The sequence below is a fragment of the Lissotriton vulgaris genome, chromosome 7 (assembly GCF_964263255.1).
Source record: "Lissotriton vulgaris chromosome 7, aLisVul1.2, whole genome shotgun sequence".
Classification (NCBI taxonomy): domain Eukaryota; kingdom Metazoa; phylum Chordata; class Amphibia; order Caudata; family Salamandridae; genus Lissotriton; species Lissotriton vulgaris.
In genome coordinates this window covers 1,703,579,387-1,703,603,029 of record NC_141695.1, presented here as the reverse complement: position 1 = coordinate 1,703,603,029, position 23,643 = coordinate 1,703,579,387, and the positions used below count along the sequence as shown (strand labels likewise).

Sequence of the window (23,643 nt, the reverse complement as noted above, 5' to 3'; positions counted from 1 at the left end):
TTGGTATTCTGGTCCTTTGCCCTGCATTCTGGCCTTTCGAATTATAATTACAGAGATACCAGAATAATAATGAGAAAAGAGGTCAACTTGAAATCTTTGACCTAATTAATCTGCCAAACAAAGTATTTTTCATGCAAGCATTCATCTAAATTTAAACCTCTAGCTGAAATGACCCTGAATGAGACTAGAGACACAGTTAAAACTTACAGGGATGACAATGATAAGAAGACAAACATTTAAACAAAGACAGGACAAATGAATCCTTCCTTCACTTTATTTATATTTATGACAAATATCTTTTTGATATTCTATTTTTTTCATATCCATGTAATATACAATTAGCAAGAGCACCATTGAAAGATTTTGGTCTACTTTTTAAGCAGATGCTAGCTATGATGGTTTGAATGTGCGATTTTTTAAATCTCCAATGAATGAGAATCCTTCCACACGCGGTAGTTTTTAATTGCTGCTTTTTTTGGTGAAAAGTAAAAGTAACTTTCTTTTCTCAAAAAACAAGAGATAATTTTCTCCGGTCAGGTTACTCTGTATGCAGAACCTTCCAATCTCATCATTGCCTCTGTACCTAAAGGAATGGAGGTGACTTTAGACCATGGCCTGCATACTATATGTGAACCCAGGTTTTTCCCTGGAATCCCAGCATGATAGTGAATTTCCTTTTTCCCTTAGTTAAGAACTTATTTGGTTTGGGTCTGTGCTGAAGCTGACATTGACAATAGAAATGGTATGGAAAGAGGCCTGGTTTAGACCTCTGGCTATCTAAGCTCTGCTTTGCCTTACCTTCACCAGTTCATTCACTTGAGCATGGAGAAGCTAAAAGAGAACAAATAGGCCACCATGCCCAATCCTCAGATGAGACAGTGTCCACTAGGAACATTGTATCCAACCGTTGGTAGAAAACCCATGCACTAAAAGGTTATGTTAGTATCTAACCTGAATTTCTTCTTCTGTTATCTCTTGCGTTAGTGTTTTTTGCATAAAATAGGGTCTCTCCTTCTTCTGCATTACTGCCTTTGAAGTTTGCATGTTCTACTTTCACTCCTGTCCTTAAAGTACAGATAAAGATGGTTAGGTCTTTATCAATAGGTTAAACTTTCTAGCCCTCTAAATTAGTGGCACATGTTTTTTTTAAATATTGGGCGGACAAAAACTGAAAATGACATTTAACATTGCAGCCCAACCATCAAGTGGTACCATTGCCTTCTGTTTCGTCTTGAAATTGCATTTTTCAATCCCAATCTAGTATGGAATTGCTTATGCTTTTTTTGTTACTAAATTTTATCTACTGCTTGGATCTGGTTTGTTTTGCTGTTTTATTTAGACTTGGATCCCTCTCATAGTTTCTACAGTACAACTATATTCTGCCCCATTTCTACTTAATTGCACTTTGTTACCCCGAAGGTGTATGAGGTTATATGCCTCTGAGAGGAACCTCAACCCATTTACACCAACCAAGCCGAGTTTCTATCTCTTTAGATATGTTTGCATTTCCCTTGCACTCGGTAGGGTATTGTTTATTAACATTTCTATTCCATTCTGTAGATCATTAATAAATATGTTAAATTATGTCAGCCCCAGTGCTGCCACCTGTGTCCCCCACCCGCGCTCTTCTCCCAGTCTATAAGTGCTCCATTTACCACTGCCTCTGACCATGGTCAGTTAACTAACTGTGAAATCATAGCCACTTCCAGGGCAGATTTTAGTACATTCCTTCCTGTGTTTCAAGACTATAAGGTCCTCCTTATTCAACATAATTTTTTATTTTCTGTAACCTTCCGAGCTTCGATAATGTGTTCGGGCCAATAGTGCATTTCACCCGTGGAGAAGGATTTTTATAACTTTACGGATCCTTTTTTTGATCACCCAGTAGGAAGCTACATTGTCAAACATGCCAAACATCAAATGAAGTCAAAGCACCCCTCCCACCTTGGTAATCGCATGAAACAGACGGCCTGAATAACAGTACAAACGTATTGTGGATGATGCGCTCTGGTTCCATCTACGTATTGTCAATAACACCACCTATTCACTGTGCAGCGTGCGCCACAGATGTGGGGTGTTATCTACACATACTGATGATGCAGAGCGTTTCAAAAGATAATATCAGGATTTAAGGCACTTGTATCAGATGGCTCAATCCACACTATATTTGTACTTTCCTGGGTGAGATACGCTTGTTATAGACGAAAAGAAAAGAAATACTGGTCTTCTTCCTTGAAGCATGTGGATCAGTACATTATGGGATAAACTTGACTCTTGGTACAGTTCGCCATCTATCTTGCACCTACCATGGGTTGACTTAGGTGTCAGACCATGGCAGTAGGAGAACCGAGTTGGTCAACCGGAGCCGTTTTGGTGTTCCGCTTCTAGCAGGTTCCAAACCATGTGTGTGACTCCCCGGTTCCAGTCCTAGGAGTTGTGCCTGTCCCTGTTTAGCCTGCTGGCATGGGTGAGTGGAGTTAGACTCCAGTTCTAAGTTCCCCCGCTGATTTGAAGTCTTATGTGCCTCCAAATACATAATTGTTAGAAGATGTGCTGTTGTCTATCTCCTCCGTTGCTGGCTGCGACTGTAGATTCTTGCTTTTCTTTCGTCCTTTGGTGAATCTCCGGTGCGCTTTTGAAAGAAAGAAAGAAAGAAGGGTACAGGTCAGTGCTTGAGCATAAAGTACTGAATATACCTTAATTTACCAGGCCCCTGCCATGGGGTAAAGCCTACTGATGATGAGTTACCAGATTTCCTGGTGGACCAGCACCTTAGCTGGTGAAAAGAGCTTTTGCATAGTAAAACAAGCCACATGGCTAAAGCTGAGAAAGATAGAGAGGGATTTCACAACAGACATTTCTGACCCTATGCACATGGACACATTCTAAATCCTGCTCTCTTACAATCATGTCTTCTTTTAGTCCCCTTTCTGTAATGATAGCTGCTGGCATCCCAGATCCAAGGCCTGCCCACTGACAATATAGGGGTTTCATCTCAAAGACTGTAGCTGGGTCATAAAAATGGTTGCACTAATAACCATAAAAGCACCATCTCCAGCACATGCCATAACTCTCTGGGTCACATGAATATGTAAAGTTTCCAATATAAGAATCAATAATCATCTTTAAATTTGAGAACTTTGAAGTAATCACATCCTCTGTGTACCAGAATGGTTATGACTACTTATTTTCATTATCTGGAGTACATTACAATGGTATAAAACAGATATCCAGAATTCTAATCTCATTATATATTTTTATTACGAATTAGTTAACAATGATTTCATAAACAAAATATTTTTTTTTGTAAATATGCTTAAACAAAATATATGAGAGTCCCTGACCACTTAAAAATAACCCTACACTGTATCCTTTATAAGTATTAAAAATATGCCTATGGTTGGAAGTTTATTTTCTGCAGAATGACCAGTTTTGTATATCTGGCAGAAGCTTTTGTTAATTAATTTCATCACATGAAGTGCCTCATGGTCGGGTTGATGTGTTTCGGCTACAGAGTTATTGAACCAGCCACTTCAGGGCAACATAGACTTGGACAAATGTAATCCTCACGCGGTCATTGCTTTCAATTTCATCATTTCTCAGATTGTGCAACTGTGTTCACTGTCATGACTGCTGCATTGCTTTATAGTACAATATATTTTTTTTAATGTTGTTTTTCTAGAAGATGTTTAGGGCGAGTAGGAGCTATACCACCCCACTTTACAGTTTGAATGGCTGATCTTTACCTTAATGTAGCGCTAACTAGCTGCCTTCCTTTGAGATGCTTGTCTTTTTTTTTATATTAGTGCATTTGTACATGTTCTTTTGGTTGGGATAACGTTCAGGGCTACCTTACCAAAAGATGATAGAATGCTGTGCCTAGTTCTTTAAGCTCCTTACATTATTTATTTTTCTTAGTAATGTTTCCCTCCCTGCTTACTTGTTTATGCCCAAAAGTGTGTTAACGAGTGGTATAACTCTATGACACATCTGTGCCTTGGATACCCGTGAATTAAAACAAGTAGTTGCAAGCTTACTGAGAGATAGAAGTTGCAATAGATTGTAAGTTTGAAGATAATTTGTTGCTGCTCATGAATCTTTCTGCATCATTTATATGGTTTGTTATTCCCCAGGGGTTACAGTGGCCCCTTACCAAGGAGAACGCTGTAGGTTACTGCATGTGAACTCAGCACGAAAGCATAAAGTTGCTGTTCAACTGCCACTCTGTGCTACTCGCAGGATACCCCCACCCCTTCAAGATGGGTGCAACCACCCTCAATGGGACCTTCAAGGCCTCCATAATGGTCAATTGCAGTGACATTGCTCCAATTGACAAACACTGTTGGCCATGTTGTAACTTTTCTAGATGTCAGTGAAGCTTGCACAGATGCTACTGATGGTATATTTGTTCTAGATGTCAGTCAAGTTTTAATTGTTGCTGCTCAATGTGTACCTATCCTCTGTGTAAGAAGATCTTGGTTTGCACTGGTATTACCTTTGCAGTCCCTGTTTTTTATGTGATCAGATACTCCATAGCTGCTGCTCTCTGAGATATTTCTAACTGCAAGGAGCCAAATAAATCTCCAATAACTCAGTCAGTAGACATGTTTCGGCACCACCTAGTTACCAGTAGTATCCTAGTCAAAGAATATGTTTAAAAAAAGAGGATGGTAATGCTGCTTTTTCTTTCACTAACTTGGCTGTAACTTTGACTGTGGCCATTGCCTTGATTTACCAGATCTCAACTGGGCAAATTTAGAGTTCTACCTCCAATCCTAGCCTCTTTGGGTGCTGCAGCCAATATGTGACAACAGTGACTTTTCCTGATGGTCTAAGCCCAATTTCCAAACTTTTTTCAAAGTAAATGCTTTCTCATGAAATGTTTTTAAGCTAAAAAAAAGATTCTAAGCAGATGTTTCCAACTTTATCCTACTACATGGAGAAGGTGTCAAAGGCGAGGTGTTTTCACTGCCGCCTATTCCATAGGAACTGACACATCCTTCCCTCGCAGGCACAGTAAAGAAATTAGCACTAGTAAATTGTAAGGGCCCTCATGGCGCTATCTTTACACTCCATGCTTCTGCCTGAGCAGCTGAGGGTGAGAGGATGCAAGCCAATGATGGCAGAATGGTGTGTGGTGAGGTGCGGACAGTCGCCCTCTTCCTACGGTGGTATATGGAAGTCCACAGCTACTTACCTCTTGTCCAGGGGTCATGCCCTCTTTTCCGTTTCTTCGCTGTCCCCTGCACCTTGTCCTTCACGCAGAAGTACTTCCCTTCTTCAGCTTGGGGTTGAGAGTTACTTTCAGTGCTGTACTGACTGTTCATCTGTAAAGAAGGCAAAGTCATGAGAAGCCATCACAGGGTTAAAGAAAATGTGCTCAACAATGAGAGTCCTTTACTTTTTTTTTTTAACAAAAACTTGATCTGATGTACAAGTTGCACACATCTCAGCTCACACATTGTGATTGCGTACAACAAAGACTTGTTCCTCTAACTCTGATGCAAACTTGGTACAGTAACTGCACACCCACAGTATTCAATACTAGGAGCACTGATAATTAGGATGTAAACAATTATTACACCATTCTAAGACTCAGACCGCGGAATGGGGAATAACATGGACACCGCGCTACTTCTCCCTTGTTTCAAGTTGCACAAACAGAAATGCTGCGCTATTCATCCACAAGAATCCTGCCACACAACTCACAATTAAGTTTGGGAACTAAATTGATTGGGGATTAGTGCCCGAGCTGGACTGAGGGATCTAAGCCAATCAATCAAGGTGAACAGGCCTATGGCACATAGGTGATGTAGCAATAGGCTCTTGCCTCTGTTAGGCACGTCGGGCTTGGAATTGTCAGTCACGGCTCATGAACTCTATTGGCTTTAACCCTGAAATTAGAGAATGCAACAACTTATGAAAACAGGGCCATCCACCCACAGATGGTGTCCCATGAAGAGAAGGAAGTCTCCATCTCCTATAACTGGAATGAGATCAAAGATGGCTGCCAACGAAGCAAGCGTTGAACCTTCTGGAGAATCGAAGCTCAAATAGGGATCTCTTAGTGGTCAATAAGAAAGGAGATGGCTGTGAAACATCTCCTGGTAACCTGAAAAATGGTGAAATCCAACTACAAGAGGTGTTCTCTGTGAGTTTAGGTCATCAGGTCTGCATCGTAGCCTCTTAAGGGAAGGCAGTATCCATGTCTGGAACAAGGTGCCTATCAGAAGCTTGGGATCAACCTTCATGGGTTTGAGGGGGCTCGGATTGGGGCTCATATTTTCAACAAAGTGAAGAAATTATACCTGACCTCATTGTCGGAAGACTCTGACTCATCGGACTCCCTTTTTGGAAAATCTCCATTTTCTTCATCTGTGAAGACAAAAGAAGAACCTGCGATTATGATATGTTAATATCACTCAACAACACGCATGTCAGTGCATGTGCAAGCAATAGAGAACGTGTTTGTGTATGAATGTGCAAGTGCATGCTAATACTGCGTGCGTACATGTCAGTGTGTGAGCGCATGCGGAGCTGTGTGGCAGAAGATGTTGAAAGGAATACATGTAGCTTTGCTGATCCTGTCGAGGATGCTGCAACTTACACCAGATTCATGGGTTTATAGCAATATAACTTAAGTAACTCTCTTCAATCACTAGAAAATTAAAGGATCAACATAAAGTCTGACAGTTTCAAAACGATCCAAAATCTTTTTAAGAATCAAATTTCAATGAATTGCTCAAATTCCCATTTGAAAACATCCATTGATATCATAATTTGCTTCTCACACATCATCAGCTTGGACCCTGGTTGACATTGCCTCATCGTGGAATGCAGCTTTGTTTTAATCACCACAAATATGAAAAACAAAACTGTTCAAAAATTGAACTGCTATTTGTCAACACAAAAGAGGAACATGAAGACCACAAATTACAGTACAATCCTTGCCAGGGGAGTGTTTTACCATAGCCCAAGTTGCATCTATTGAAAGAGGCTTGAAGCCATCACCCATGGAGTGCAGCACGCGCCATCATAGGACTCTGTACCTAGTACTTGGTTAAACACTCATGTGGATGTCCATGTGCCCCGTAGCAGTCAGTAGTTTGTCAGATAGAGACCAAAAAGAAAAGGTAGGTGTCGCATTACACTATCATGTCTCCCTCCTAGCTACATCTATGTGTACTTACCTGGGCCAAGGGTTAGTCACTTTACTACTACAGGGATAAAAATTTATGAGAATGAGTAAATGAAAATGTATCAAGTCAAGGGGGGAGACAGAGTGCACACCGTTTTTTTCACTTGTTCTGTTTATTCTCCTTTTTAGGTTTCGCCTCGCTGAAGATGCGCTCTGCGCATCTTTTCGGCGCAGGCGAAATCCTGTTGAGAACTGTAGGGTGGCTTTGTTCGGCCCTCGTCCTTGATTGGCTGGCTCCGTAAACGGAGCCTTGCCATTGGACGAGGGGCCTGTCCGTCAATGCCGGACCAGACACGGGGGCGTTCCCGACATTCTTTGGCTTTTGCCGACGTCACGGGACGCCGGGAACGCCCCCGTGTCTGGTCCGGCATTGCCGGCACTACTGCGTCTCTTCTCCTCCGTCGCCGGCCTCCAGTCTCCTCCTCCCCGATTGCATTGCCCCGTGACTGGCCGGCCGGCCAATCCTAGCGCGGCCGGCCGGAAGTGCCCGCCCCCCGCAGCCCGGGGAAGAAGGAGAGGAAGACGGTAAGCACTATGGCGGCGCCCGCGGGGAGAGCGGAGAAGTGCCTCTCCAACCTGCCGCTCTGTCTGGGCTGCCCAGCCTGTCGCTGCTTGCTCCCGTCCCCGTTCCCGCCCCTTCCCCCGCCCAGCCACGCAGAGCACCGGCCGCCCGCTCTCTGTCCCCACCGCAGGCCCGGAAGTCCACTGACTTGAAACCACGCTATAAATGGCAGTTGGTTGAATTGCAGCGTGAAATTGCAAAATCCGAGATTAATCCCGGCTTCCTTCGTTTACCAATGTTTGACCCTGAGCAAATCCTTTTTGACGAAGCCGTTGTGTGCATCACGCATGACTCCACGGCTCTCCTGGTTCATATGTCGGCTCGTCCACCTCCTTGATGCGTCACTAGTTTGTGGCAAGCACTAGCTGGACTCGTGAAATTGCAAAATCCGAGATTAATCCCGGCTTCCTTCGTTTACCAATGTTTGACCCTGAGCAAATCCTTTTTGACGAAGCCGTTGTGTGCATCACGCATGACTCCACGGCTCTCCTGGTTCATATGTCGGCTCGTCCACCTCCTTGATGCGTCACTAGTTTGTGGCAAGCACTAGCTGGACTACAAATGGGGCGAGCCAAAACCGGGCCCACCCAGGCGCTACATTTCCACTTTTCTATTTTAGGCAGCCGGAAGGGATTACAGTTTTAATATCAAAAGTACTAGACGTATAAAGTTAAGCGCATAACATCTATAAAACATTTTGTCTGCAGCAGAGCTGAGCTTCAATGCATAATTTATGGCTGTCCTACTGATTGCAATTGCCGCTGATTGGGGTGCTGATCCGCTCACCCCATACTGCTTAGGTCGGAGTTCGGCAGTCTTATTAACATACGTGTAGTTCATGCCTTAACGTCCAAGGAAGGTTTCACATGTTATGCATCGATGGGCTCTGACTGAATACAAATGCAGTACTTAAACTGAGTAAACATAATGCACAAATGAAGGACATGAAATATGAACTCCAAGCAATGTCCTTTCACAATATGGGATGGAAGAGAAATGAATCTAGTCGCTGAAAAACAGTGTAACCCGAAACGCATTTGAAATCCCCACTTTAACACTTGACCGCGTTGTGTGATCCTAGGCAAATCGCTTCACTTTAATAAACTGAGACCACCTTAAATTCAATTATATGTAAAAACATTCTTTGTTAATTTTTTTTAAAATTATGGGCAAGAATATTGGCCACTCAGGTACTTTTGTCAGGACATTTAAAGGCAGGGAATTGAAACTGTTTTAAACCATTCCTATTGGATCATGGCCACACCAGGTACCCAGGATGGCCGAAGAGCACTTGACTATCGAGCGCTAACCGACCCAGCGCTAACGGGCTCAAGATCATGCCCACCCAGCACAGCTAGCCGGCCGGCCATGCCAGGTAAGAGTGCTACCAGGGGTCTGCATCATGTTGCTGATTTGTGTGTCTAGTGTGCATCTCGTTGTGTTGTGTCTGTATATGCTACCTCTAAATCGGATGGGTTGTCTGTGTGTGTTTTGTGCTGTTTTTTGTCTATGTCCTGTTTCCTACGTGTCACCAGGTGGTGTAATATATTGATGGTCCTGTATGTGGTTCTGTGGGGTGTGCTGTTTTTTGTGGTGTCTGTCTATGTTCTGCGAGTGTTGCACTGTCTGTGTGTTTGAGAGTCGTGTGGCCCTGTAAGTGTTGTGTATGCCTGTGCCCTGCTTGTGCTGTGCGTGGGTTGTCTGAGAGACTCGTCTGTTCAAGTGCAGCATGAGCCCTGTGTGACGTTAACCCCGCAGCGAGAGACAGAATCACGTCACAGCGAACAACCACGGCCTAACCTTGACTCCGAGACACGTCACAATGATCAACGACAGCCACAGCCCGAGTCTGACACACGTCACAGTGAACCTCAAAGGCTACCACAGCGCGAGTCAGAGACGCGTCACAATGAGCAGCACTTGACACAGGTACGCGAACAGGAGGTACGTCCATTGATACATCTGTCCCTCTCTCCTCCCACCCAGCCATCCCTAGCTCCATCCACCCACTCATCTGTGTCTGTCCCTCTGTCCACCCTTCTCTCATCCACCCCTTCAATCTAAACTCTTTCCATTTGTCCCTTGTCCGTCGATCCATCCTTCTCTCCATCCACCTACCCCCCTCACCTCTTATCATCCTCTCCGTCCATGCTTCCCTCCATCCACCTACCCTTTTACCTCTTATCCTCCTCTACATCCATGCTTCCCTGCATCCACCTACCCCTCTACATCTCATCCTCCTCTCTGTTCATTCTGAGGTACTACTTATCTATGTTGGAATATAATGTGAATTACATGTGCCCCGTAGTGCTTTACAGGCCACTGCAGTGGGTTCTTGTGCTTCTAAGCGCCGAATTATAAGTGACCACAAGTGTGCCAGGCTGCTGTGCCGTGGAGCGCGCCTTTTAGTGTTTGAGCATGCGCAGCGGCAGGGTGTCTGCAGGTGCAGCGAAGGGCACCCGAAGCTATGTACGCGGCAGAGATTCACTGCACGACGTTAGGTAGAGAACGCACATTTGTGGCATGTTTGTGTAACTGTGAGTGCTGGTGTGCACAGGGGTATTTGTGTCTTTGTGTGTTTGCCGGCGTGTATGTGCCTGAGTATTGGCTGTGTCCACATGTTGGTTTTTAGTGTGTGAGTTCGCGTGTTCCGGTCTCTGTGTGCCATGCCCCTGAGTTTACGTGTATTTTTAAGTCGGTGTATGCACCTGTTTGCGTGACTGTGTGCAGAGGGGTATCTGTATCAGTCGGAGAGTGTGTGACTCTGTATTCAACTGAGTGCGAGTGAGGGCTTTTTGTGTGTGGGATTGGGTATTGCGGTGTCTGTATGCCACTTACCTTATTTTCGGTGCATTTTATGTCGGTGTGTTTGTGTGTGACAGCGTGAGTCTGTGTATTCTTCGAGGGCGAGTCGGTGTGGTTCGTCCGGGTGTCCCGTGCGCGTGTATATGTTTGGGGCAGCGTCTGTTTGTGAGTGTGTCTGGATTGCTCTTTGTGTGCAGGTGTCGGTGCACCTGTCCTGTGTGCACTTCTGTCTGCATGCCTCTTTGTATATGTGGTGTATGTTTCGTTTCAAATGTGATGCCCTTGACCGTCCAACTAGCTACAGCAACAATGTGACGCCACAGTGTGACAGCTCCCTGCTTGTAGTGATGTTGTAGTACAATAACCCAGACACACGCCTTTAAACTGCAGCACAACCCTCTTTAATTACCATCTGCTCTAGCAATCTTTCCTTTTGCAACAGGAAGTACACAACTTAATGTAAGCCCGAAACTGCTGTCATTCTTTCCTAAATCTGCTGTAATTTTTTTTCTGAGTAACATGCAATGCTGCTTTCATGGAAGAAACGCTGTTCGCTTCGGAGCGAACAGATCTGGGTGCAGCGTTTGTTTAATATTACCCCAGTCACCCAGCCATGATAGTAAGGACTGCATATTCGTCCTAATTGTAGACTTTGTTGTGCCCATGGAAGGCATGCGTATTTATTCTGGGATTTAACATTGCATTGTAAAGTTTCTTATTTGATCAGTTCTGGTGTATATTCTGGGTTAAAACTTTGGCTGGGTCATTTTGGTGTGCTCAAAATTTGATTGCTTCCCAGGAGTGATTCTCGGATTTTAGATTTGGTGCGTGGATGCTTAGAGTGGGTAGAACAAGGTGTGTGGCTGGTCTCGGTGAGGGCTGCTACGCCTACGTCTTAGGTGTGGAGAGTTGGTGTGCGAATGCGCAGCGTGGAGGCCCACTCTGCAGGGGAGCTCAGGGTGACTGGTTTTACAGGGATGAACTGGGGCAGGGGTGAGACCCTCCAGGTCTTTGTTTGAGATGCTCATTCTATTTCTCTTTCATCCAGTCCAGTCTTGTTCTTTGCATTCTCGGGCTTATAATGAGAAAATCAGTTACAAGACCCAGAATACAAATAAAATAACTTAGTTAAAATGAACCACTTACACGAGGCAGAAGGGACCTTGAGCGATCTGGTTTTGCAGATTGCTGCTCTGTTTGGTGCAAGGTAGGTAAGGGGAGCAGAATCTTGGCAGTTCGACAGGAGTGTCAGGGAGGACACTGGAAGGAGGAAGGTCTTTGGATGACTCGGCAGAAAACTTTAGCATGACCATGTGAAACCATTCCATAGGAATGTCATTCATTTAATTGAGTTTTGTGCAAAGTGCACTTGTTACACAGTGCATCAGTGTATATCGAACCATCCTTTGTAATGGTTTCTACAAGGCATGACACGCTTGTTAATTCTGCTGTGGTCTCCTCTCAGGCTGCCTCTATCCTGTGCCCACCAGGGGCACTGGACTCGGGCTATGTTTTAAGACCAGGCTAATTTTTTATGTTTTAAGACAAGGTTAATATCCCCGCCATGGTCTTTTATTTACTCTGTTCCCCAAAGAAGACTCCTCCAAGGAAGACAGCCAAAAATTCTGCCTGTTGTTTGAGCCTTCCTGTGCACAGCTGTGCAAAGCATCTTTAGGAAAGAGGTGATCCGTGGTCCTGATGGGGCTCAATTTTTGAGGTTGACGGAAGGCACCTGGGGGCTGAGTAGGAGCCAGCATGAAATATTATTTACAGCGCTTAATGTTGCACTTTTTGCCACCAATAGGCGCTGTACATAACAGGTGTTACTATCACCCGTTTGCATGATGGTTGGGGTATCGACCTCGGAAGGATGAAACGGGGAGTTCGCCTTTCCTTGATTCTAACTGCTACAGGTTAATCAGAGAGCGAGTAAAGAGATCACATATTGTACACAAGATACACACCTGAAGTAAAGAGGTTTAACGCAGCCCGTTTGTAGTATGGGAAAATCAACTGGAAACCAAAGTAGAGAGATAAAACTTTGACGGGAGTTTTAGAAACACGTTTCTGAAGCAGACGGTTCTGTGTATGTATGCAGGAGAGAGATGCGTTAATGTAATTTAGCACATTGAACCCGCACAGACATTATGGTAATGCAGGTGTTTTTTGGCAGACATTGGTGTAGGGCCACGCTGTAACAAAGGCTGGGTGGAGGGTTCCAAATGCCAACCTTCCTTGGGGGGGATGTTTTGTGTGCCTTAGGTCACCCCTTGGTGATCCGGGCTCAGAGAGTGCGGCCTGGCTTTGTGCGTGCTGGCCGGGGTGTCGCGTAAATGGCGGCAGGTGCTGGTGGGCTGCCATGGTTGGCTGACCTCCTGAGTCACTGCCAGCCCATTGGCCACACGGAGAGCCATTTATTTCCTCACAAGTGACAGATGTGCTTGTGCCTCCGTGTGCCCCTGTTGCCTGCTTGTGCCTCAGTGTGCCCCTGTTGCCTGCTTGTGCGTCCGTGTGCCCCTGTTGCCTGCTTGTGCCTCAGTGTGCCCCTGTTGCCTGCTTGTGCCATGTGGGTGTGTGTGGAGGGCTCTGTGTGGCTGTGTGTGTGGGGAGGTTTGTGTGGCTGTGTGTGTGGGGAGCTTTGTGTGGCTGTGTGTGTGGGGAGCTTTGTGTGGCTGTGTGTGTGGGGAGCTTTGTGCGGCTGTGTGTGTGGGGAGCTTTGTGCGGCTGTGTGTGTGGGGAGCTTTGTGTGGCTGTGTGTGTGGGGGGGGCTCTGTGTGTCATTTGCGAGAGATAAAGCTAGTGGCATTGTAAATGACAATGCCATTTATTTATGTTAAAAAATACATAAATAAAAATAATGTCAAGAGCAATGCCAATAGCTCTAACTTTAACAAAGGCGAAACCATTGCATTGTAAATGCTTGTTAGGTTTCGCTGGGGGGCGGAGCCATTAGGCTCCTCCTCCAGCGAAATCTGTAGTTTCTAGTATGGGTGACTTGAAGACGCCTCTCTGCTTCATTGGCTAGCTCCATAAATGGAGGCTAGCCATTGGAACAGAGAGGCGTCCGTCAAAGCCGGACCAGACACGGGGGCGTTCCCGAGATTCTTTGGCTTTTGCCGACGTCACGCGACGCCGGGAACGCCCCCGTGTCTGGTCCGGCCGGCCCGTGCTTGCTGCTGGCACAGATTCAGGGGTGAAACGAGGCCCGCGGTGTTTCCCTGCGCCCAGGATCCCCCCTGTTGATCTGCTGGTTAGAAACGGTCTAACCGCGACCTGGGGCCCCGAAAATCTATTGCCCCCAAATCACCGTCGCGGCCCGGGGCCAGAAACACCCTCCAAAGCGGCCGTTCGTGACCAGGAGCTGCAGCAGCAAAGATCGAAGCCGCCGCGCTCCTATTGGCCCAGCAAGACGAGCCCCTCCAGTAACGCCGCGCTGGGATTGGCCCAGCGCCGCCGCGTCATCGCCGAGGCCGCGCACTGATTGGCTGCCGGCTCAGCATCATCCAGGGGCTGGTCCCGGGAGCCGCGCTGTCATTGGCTGACTCCCGGGCGTGTGTGGAGGCTTGGCGTGAACGCCGCGACCGGATTGGTCCTCGGCGCCCTGCTTGGTAGGAAGCTGCGTGGGAGTGACGAAGCCGGGGAAGACCGACCCGACCTCGCCGAGGGAGCGCCGTGAGTGCCTCCAATGACCACTGTTGAGCACTGCACAGGAAGGTCACTGAGTCCATGCATAATGGAGGAGCTACCATGGAACGAGCTGGTACTTTGAAATGCTACAACTCTGCTGTGACTGGTTCAATGTTAGCAGTGTTGGTCTTGCTTAATCATAAAATACCTCTTGATTTTTAATTACACACATTTTACGAAGTAGCCTTCATCTCACTTCCACGCTACTGAACGGTAGACAAGGCGGACTTCGATACACCATGTTCGCCCGACTAGAAGCTCGTGTTGCACCTGATGATACTGACCCTCCCTGCTTCCTACATGGGTGCAAACATCTTCAGCTGATGAAGGGTGGTACCCTCGAGACTAAGTGGTGATGTGTATCTGTTACTCTGGTCGCTTCTATGGAGTTGCTGCGGAGGCTGATGCAGGGAACAGGGATGAAGGAAATAGTTTTTTTGCGAACACCTCTGAATGTAGTATGCATGATTACCAGCAGCCTGCTGCATGAAACGATGTATGCATGATCCGACATTTAATACCAACAGAAAGTCATTGATCAAGATCCAAGCAAGAGTGACAAGAAATCCAGGGGATAGAAGCAACAGGCTCACCCAGGCCCCCTGTAAATAATGGGTACGGTCCACAGCAGGTCTTGGACAGATAAACCCATCTGCAGACACGAGCTAAAAACATGCTGAAATGGGACAGAAGGGTGGGACAGATCGTATCCGTACAACGATTACGATAAACTCTGAAAAGTTGTACACAGACAGACAACTCCCCTGGGGACAGACGGAGAGAGTGCACATACAACCCGGACCCAGAGCTGCGGTGGAGCAAGTGTACACTGCGCTAACCTGCTTAGCTCTGTGTCCGCCCGGCATGCAGGAGGGACTTGTACTGCGCACTCGGCAGCGCCTCGCCGCGCCAGCAAGCGCTACAGTCACAGCGGGCAGCGTGGCCTACTTCCGAACCGGCGGGCCCCTGACCCGGCTATCACCAGGCAGAGGAAAGGCGCGCAGGGGCCGCGGGGGGCACTGAACACGAGTTTCATCAGCCGCCTCTTGGCGCTTTATTGCTGGTACAAATCTCATTCACAACCGCGTGGGCGCTGCCAGCTGAGCCCCGGCACTGCTAGACGGCGGCGGAGACGGGGGGGGGCGGGGGTGTTCGAGTTCCCGAAGAGGCCGCTGCCAGCGAGGGCAGGGCGCAGCAGCACACTGCCCCGCACGAACACACCGACGCACACAGATCATCACAAGGAGTCGGGGCAGGTATGTGCAACGCCCGAGAACACACAGAGCCTGGCTGGCTCTAACACTCGCAGGGAAAAGAGTAAACACACACAGGCCAGTGCTGTATGGCCTAAACAGAAGGGCTCACAGAAACGCACAAAAGGAATTTCTTTCCGGGAATGGCGACGAACCGAGGCAAGCAGAATGTCCTGCTTCCTCTACCCAGCAATAGGGCCCAGCATTTTAAATACGCGCTATAAACGGTGTAACAAGGAGTGGGGCATGGGCAATGACAACCAACGGCGCTCTGGAAGCAGTCAGTGGTAGGTAAGAGAGCACCGTACACATCTCAGCCCACTGCGACTCGTTCAAGGTGCTGAGCCAGGGCGGATCGCTGGGTTTACCTGCCGAGCCTCGTGTTTCTGAAGCCGCGGCTTTCACGGGGTACGCACTCACTGGTGCTGGAAGATCCCAGGAGCACGGACTCCGACTCTGCACACTTCCCATTCGTAAACCAATGCTCATGAGCTCTCAAACTCGCCATGCCAGGGTCGAGCCAGAAGCACTGCTCGAGGAGCTGCAAAGCGCACGGGGCCGGTTCCAGCAGCTGGACTGGGATGAAGAAGGCTAAGCACAGAAAAGATGCAGCGGGGACCACCGCTCCTCAGGGCACGAGTTGATGCAGTATGTCAGACACCAGTCATAGGGCCACAGGGGCCACTGGTTCTCAGCGGTGAAGGCTGGGAGAGGTTTCCCTCGGATGTCCTAGGGTCCTTTCTACTATGGATCTGCAAACTGGGCCAGTAACGACCCCTTCAGCACCTGACTCTCAGGGGTAACACAATTGTCCAACCCAGCGCTTTACTTTAGTCATGAAAAGTACTTTCATTTACAAACAAACAATATACGCCACAGAAAAGGTAACTTTTACAAAACATGTACTGGCTCCTGTGCATTGTGTCCTGCCCCATCCCACTTCCTCTCCTGGGTATTTCGGTGGTCTTGAAGAGTGGAAAAGATTTTACAGCGGTTGCAAGAACAGAGGGATATATAAGTAAGGCCGTCCTGTGGAGAATTCTTTGGTAGTCAATGGACTTATGTAAAAGTCCGCTAAAGGGACTAAAGAAAAAGGCAGCCTTAAAACATCTCCGATGAGAACAGAGAACGAAGCTGAAGAAAATAACAGTAAGTATGTCAGGGATGCTTAGGTAGTAGTTGAGGAGAAGGACCTATCTGGTGCTGTGATTACTTTGTGAAGGTAGTTGGGTTGTCAAACATTCGTGGTTAGATCAAGAGAATCGGAGCTGGCACAAGGAGCAGATGAGTACCTTTGAGGGAGGGTACCATAATGCCAAAATAATTGTGCTGAACATGGAGATCTTTCTCTGGTATGACCTCAATGATATTAACTCCCCCCAGAGTCTACAAAATATAATGTCCACGTTTTGCTACTGCTATTTGTCAAATTAGATGTAGGTCTATCTAGCAAGTGAAAGTAGATTCCCTTGCCCTCCATTTAACCTTTGCTTTCGATAAACAGACAGGAGGGTTGAGGTTTCAAAGGAGTCTAAGTAGATAATAAGGTGATTAAATGTATGGAGTAGATACATGTTTAAGGGAGTTGTACATAAAAGGGATGCCAAGGAGATATGTAATGGTGCTCCTGAAACAATTTTATTTGATTTGTGCCACATAGGTTCACCCATTTAGTGATGGTTTACTTGGAACCTTGCTTTCTGTTATCTAAATATTTTTTTTTACACTGGTGTAGTTTTTCCTTCAGGTATTTAATGATTTACTTTTTATTACGTATGATAAATTTAGGGCAGATAATGTTTGTCATGTCAAATTATTTTACACTTTGCCCTACCTATTTTCAATACCACATGCCTGCCATGGAGTCAACATTTACCATGTTTCTATCCTTAGCTTTATTGCTTCTTTAAAAAATGTTCTCCTTCAGACAGCTTCTTTGATTTGTTAGCCTTTCTTAGACTCTATATACAGGGCGTTAGTATAACCGTAGGTCACCGGGGAGTAGTCTTGCATGCCTCCTTAGGTTTACATATGAAAGTAATTTTCTATCTCGTTTAAAAAAAAAAAAAAATCTATCTATCCGTAGTTCCACTCTTAATTGTGGGGCTCTTTGCATGTGTGTGGGGCTCTTTGCGTGTGTGTGTGGCTCTTTGCGTGTGTGTGGGGCTCTTTGCGTGTGTGTGGGGCTCTTTGCGTGTGTTTGGGGCTCTTTGCGCGTGTGTGGGGCTCTTTGCGCGTGTGTGGGGCTCTTTGCGTGTGTGTGTGGGGGGGGCTCTTGCGTGTGTGTGGGGGCTCTTGCGTATGTGTGTGAGGGGCTCTTGCGTGTGTGTGTGGGGGGCTCTTGCGTGTGTGTGGGGGGCTCTTGCGTGTGTGTGGGGGGCTCTTGCGTGTGTGTGTGGGGGGCTCTTGTGTGGTGTGTGTGGGGGGCTCTTGTGTGGTGTGTGGGGGGGGCTCTTGTGTGTGTGTGTGGGGGGCTCTTGTGTGGTGTGTGTGGGGGGCTCTTGTGTGTGTGTGTGTGTGGGGGGCTCTTGTGTGGGTGTGTGTATTGGCATTGTAAATGAGAATGCCATTTATTTATCTGTTTTCAAAACCAACACATAAATAAAAAGTTTGCCATTTAGAATGCCAATGGCTCAAACTTTTCCGAAGGCGAAACCGTTGCATTGTAAATGCTTGTTTTCCATTGATTTGTGTGCAAGCCCGTGCACATGGTCTGCCCATAGCCACGTATTTTATGAGATAGTACTTTTCATACTGGAGCCTGGTAGGCCCCAGTGATGGACGCACAGCTCCCTTGTTGCATATTCAAAATGCCACAAACTTTTTCTTCTCATTTTTCATTTCATCCTTGGCTTTTCAGTTCAGCATTACGGAGGCAGTGAAAATGTCGGAAAGGGGATGACCAGGATTGATGTCGACGGTGTGATTCAGTGTAGATTATCACTTGCTATAGGTTGACAATTAGTAGGAAGACGGTTCGTTTTTTACAAATTTATAGATCGGAGGGTGTAGGTTCAAGAGGTTAAAGTAAAAAATGAATGCAGTTGAGCAAGTGGGGGAAAGGGAGAGGCTGACCTGAGTATCTACTTAGTAATGGCGTTTGGCTATGATATTCGCGGGAAGATGTCGATTATGGGGAGAAGTGTATAAACTTTTGAATATCGAGAGCTGCATTGCACATGCTTTAGAGGTTTCGTACGCACAGTCTAACATAAGGCTTTTAAATTTATAGAGAACCCCTGACGAAGGGCCAGGAAAAAGAGGCCCGAAATGCATTGAGTTAATAAAGATCAATCACTTAAGAACAACTTACATACAATCCATGCTACAAAATAAGGCCCGGATCAGTATGTTTGCAGCATGAAGGTTACAATGAAAATGTAAGCATCTTTCATGTGGCAAAAGGATAAGAATAATGAAAAGCCAAGGATGAGATGAAAAATGAGAAGAAAAAGTTTGTGGCATTTTGAATATGCAACAAGGGAGCTGTGCGTCCGTCACTGGGGCCTACCAGGATCCAGTTTGAAAAGTACTATCTCATAAAATACGTGGCTTTGGGCAGACCACATGCACGGGCTTGCACACAAATCAATGGAAAAAAAGGAGAATAAACAGAACAACAAGTGAAACAAGTATTTACAATGCAATGGTCTCGGCATTGTTAAAGTTAGAGGTATTGGCATTGCTCATGTTGTTATTTTTATTTATGTTTTTGTTTCTAAAACATAAATAAATGGCATAGTCATTTACAATGCCAATAGCCTAATCGCTCGCAAATGCCAGACCTATTGCATTTGCACCCACACAGAGCCACACACAGAGAGCCACCCAAACACACACACAAACAGAGCCACCCACACACAGAGCCACCCACACACACAGAGCCACCCACACACACACAGAGCCACCCACACACAGAGCCACCCACACACACACAGAGCCACCCACACACAGAGCCACCCACACTCAGACACAGAGCCACCCACACACACACACAGAGCCACCCACACACAGAGCCACCCACACACACACAGCCACCCCCACCCCCACACAGAGCCACACACACACACACAGAGCCACCTACACACACACAGAGCCACCCACACACACACAGAGCCACCCACACACACACACACAGAGCCACCCACACACACACAGAGCCACCCACACACACACAGAGCCACCCACATACACACAGAGCCACCCACACACACACACAGACAGAGCCACCCACACACAGACAGAGCCACCCACACACAGACAGAGCCACCCACACAGACACAGAGCCACCCACACACAGACACAGAGCCACCCACCCACACACACACACACACACACACACACACACACACACACACACACACACACACACAGAGCCACCCACACACAGACAGAGCCACCCACACACACACAGAGCCACCTACACACACACAGAGCCACCCACACACCCACACACAGAGCACCCACACACAGAGCCACCCACACACACACAGAGCCACACACACACAGAGCCACCCACACAGAGCCACCCACACACATACAGAGCCACCCACACACACACACAGAGCCACCCACACACATACAGAGCCACCCACACACACAGACAGAGCCAGCCACACCCACACACAGAGCCACCCACACACACACACAGAGCCACCCACACACACACACAGAGCCACCCACACACACACACAGAGCCACCCACACACAGAGCCACCCACACACACACAGAGCCACCCACACACACAGAGAGCCACCCTCACACAGAGCCACCCACACACACACGCAGAGCCACCCACACACACACACAGAGCCACCCACACCCACACACAGAGCCACCCACACACACACACAGAGCCACCCACACACACACAGAGCCACCCACACACAGAGCCACCCACATACACACACAGAACCACCCCCCCCACACACACACAGAGCCACCCACACACACACACACACAGCCACCCACACACACACACACAGAGCCACCCACACACACACAGAGCCACCTACAAAAAAAGCTGCACACACAGAGCCACCCACACACACACACACACAGAGCCACCCACACACACACAGAACCACCTACAAAAAAAGCTGCACACACAGAGCGGGAGGGAGGGAGCGGGTCAAAGGGAAACCCCAGTAACATGGCGGCCGGCCTGAGGAGAGGGAAGTTCAGCCTCCGACTGCAGTATTGGTGAATTAAGCATCAAACGTGGCCGCAGGAGCGCTGGGCCGGCCGCATGTCCATGGCGCATCAATTCTTGATTAAGCGTATTTCAGAAAGGTCGCATTCACCCTGGGAGGAAGGGGGGAGGGGTAGGGGCCGGTCCGCTCCTTCTCAGCAGAAGTAAATGGTAAATGCTGGCTTGTGTGCCTACATCTTCCAGACCTCTACTTCCGTTGGTCCCTGGCCTGCTAGAGCCTGCAATGGAGCTTTTTTTCACACCGGCTATAATTAAGCCTGTTATGTCGAGGCTTCAGAAGAAATACTGGGCTCCTGAACAAGAACCTCTGTTGCTCAGCTCTGATCCTTCACCAGACTCTGTGATAATATTAGAGGCCAAGAAGTACCCTTCCACATCTTTATCATGATCTGCTCCTCTGGATAAAGACAGCAGGAAACTGAACTCGCAGGCAGCAGAGTCTGCAGCACGACAGCAACACCAATGAAAGCAGTCAGCAACAGAGCTCTCTTGGGAGATCTGACAGAGCTCAGGGGTTCCAGACAGCATTTCACTGAACCTCTCCCAAGAGACGGGAGAAGACTTCATGGAGATCTTCAGCTCGGGGACCATGGGGTCTAGTCAGCTGCGGATTCTTCCCTCCTAGCCACACATAGACACGGTCATGGAGTGAAGCTTGACTCCGGCTGAAACCCCTCAAGCCGAAGCTGCAGTTCTCCGGTTCCACTCTCTGCTGATGACGAAATGGTGAGAATGAAAACCAAAATGGAGACATAGAAGAAGGCGGTAGAAGCCGCCCCCTCCAGACAACGGGAGACAGGCATTGACACCAGGTGAACAAGAAAGACAAAAGTGATTTCAACCCTGTACTCAATCTCAAGTGCAGCGCACACAGAGCTCCAGAGGCTGAAAGGGGGAAGCTTATTCTTTTAACAGTGAGGCTAAGCTGTGGCAGGCCCTAGCTCGGCTTTTAGGTGGCTTTTGTTTATCTCAAATTACTCTGGCACCTTGAAGTTAATAGGGGATGTGGCGTAATGGCCAGAGCAGCCAACCTTGACACTGGGGGACCGGGTTGGAGCTTCAGCTGGAGCATCACATTCTAAAATTAACAAATTACTTAATCTCTCCGAGCCTAAAAAATATCAATATGTCCGTCTGAAATGCAACGAGTGCTCCTGTAAAGTGCTCAGACCCCTTCGGCTCGAGCTCGCGCTTTAAAGAAAAAAAAAATGCCCAAAAAAGGGGGAATTGTGCCTAGTTCCCGAGGCCTTACCGTGAGCATTGTTTGCGTCTTGAGTGGGGCGTCCGGTCCTTTGAAGTTGAAAGGTTCGCCTTGAGATCCCCAGACGGAGGACAGCGCAGGGCATTCAATGCGTGAACATGGAATTCATGTGTGTAAGGGGGGCTTGATATGAAATGTTTTCCAGAGCACTGCTGTAGGATAACGTGAGGGCCACGGCATGGGCAGGCTTGACTCGTGAATGAATGTGTTGTATGGGGGAAGTGAGGGGTGTTAGAAGCTCAAGGAACATACCCGTGAAACACGTACAGTGCACAATGCGTGACTCCGGGAGCCGGCTCTGAGATGTTACAGGAGTGGAAGGACAGCAAACTATCGTCGAATAGGGTTACAGAAGTGGGGCTGCACAAACACACGACGAAGCAGCCCGGGTGTCTATACTAACGTGCTCCTGGGCTGCCAGGCACTGGGCATCACACAGTGTTTGTAGACACCAATAAAACACCTAGAAAAAGCCGGAGCGACGTTTGTGGAACTCAGATGCTGAAAGTCTTGGAAGAAACGCTTGTCCTTAACAAAGTTACGTTAGCGCCGTGATAGTCGACGGAGACACGGACAGCTGGAGGGGGGGCAGGAACGGAGACACGGACAGCGCGAGGGGGGCGGGAACAAAGACATGGAAAGCGGGAGGGGGGACGGACAGCGGGAGGGGGCAGGATACAACCACGCGGGACCGGGACGAGATTAGCAATGACGAAAAACACCTGTGTAAAAAAAAAAAAAAAGTAAACGCCCACCTCCAAATGACAAACAAAAAGGGGTGGGGCTTAAAAAAGCAAGAAACGCCCACGAATCTGCTCCAGCCCCGAGTGACGCACATCTCTTCCAATGGCTAGCTTCCATTTACGAAGCTAGCCAATGGAAGAGAGAGGCGGGTTAAAGCCCCACTGTAGAAGTCATAAAATCTCGGTTCCGCCCACCCACTGCTTCGCAGTACGACGGTAGCCTCAACCTAAAAACCGGTGTGCACTCTGTTGCCCCCTTGACTTGAAATATTTCACGGACTGCCTATTAGATGAGCTGCACCCATGGACTACAAGAAATAATTGAACAAACATCAATGGTCATATGAGAGACATTCAAACATCTTTCTCTAAAAGTGGATTTTATGCATATCTTTTTAAGCACTTGATGGACTATGGCATTGGAATCGTGTTTATTTGCATGCTTTAAGATCGAGAGTGTGAACATGCATGTTTAATATGCATTTGATATTGGTATTACCAGCTCACGTCTATACATGGAATTCGGATACATATGAAATGTGGGTCATTGCATAATTGACATTATTTATGACATATATGGGAGGGCGGGGCAATCAAGTTAGATACTGAAGCAGTTTGCAGGTATAGAGTTTGGGATTGAGATGTGCAGACTAAGGGTGGGCGTAAAATCCGTTTCGCGGGCGAATTTGCGGATTTTCCGCGATTTCGCGATCCGCGAATCTCGCGAAATCGCGGTAAAAATCGCGAATCAGCGGGGACGAATTTTCAGCCAAGCAAGGGTTACAGCAGCAGGTGCAAAAGTTGAACCTAATTTCTTTGTAACCTTTTACAAAAGGGTTACAAACAAATTAACTTCAACTTGGACACCTGCTGCTAATTGCTTCCTGGCGCCTCGTTGCCTACTTGCAACTATTCTCTGAC

General features: G+C 47.4%; 1 protein-coding gene across 1 annotated transcript in view; it reads right to left on the bottom strand.

The window, feature by feature from the left end:
* Positions 1-261: 261 nt before the first annotated feature.
* Positions 262-23,643, bottom strand: part of RBBP8NL (RBBP8 N-terminal like) — a 155,812-nt gene continuing 132,430 nt past the window's right edge. The window contains exons 12-14 of the mRNA XM_086932847.1: positions 6,314-6,375; positions 5,198-5,327; positions 262-2,632 (exon numbers count right to left, since the gene is read on the bottom strand). Of these exons, the coding sequence (XP_086788973.1) occupies positions 2,517-2,632; positions 5,198-5,327; positions 6,314-6,375 (308 nt within the window). The 3' untranslated portion in view covers positions 262-2,516. The remainder of the gene's footprint in view (positions 2,633-5,197; positions 5,328-6,313; positions 6,376-23,643) is intronic.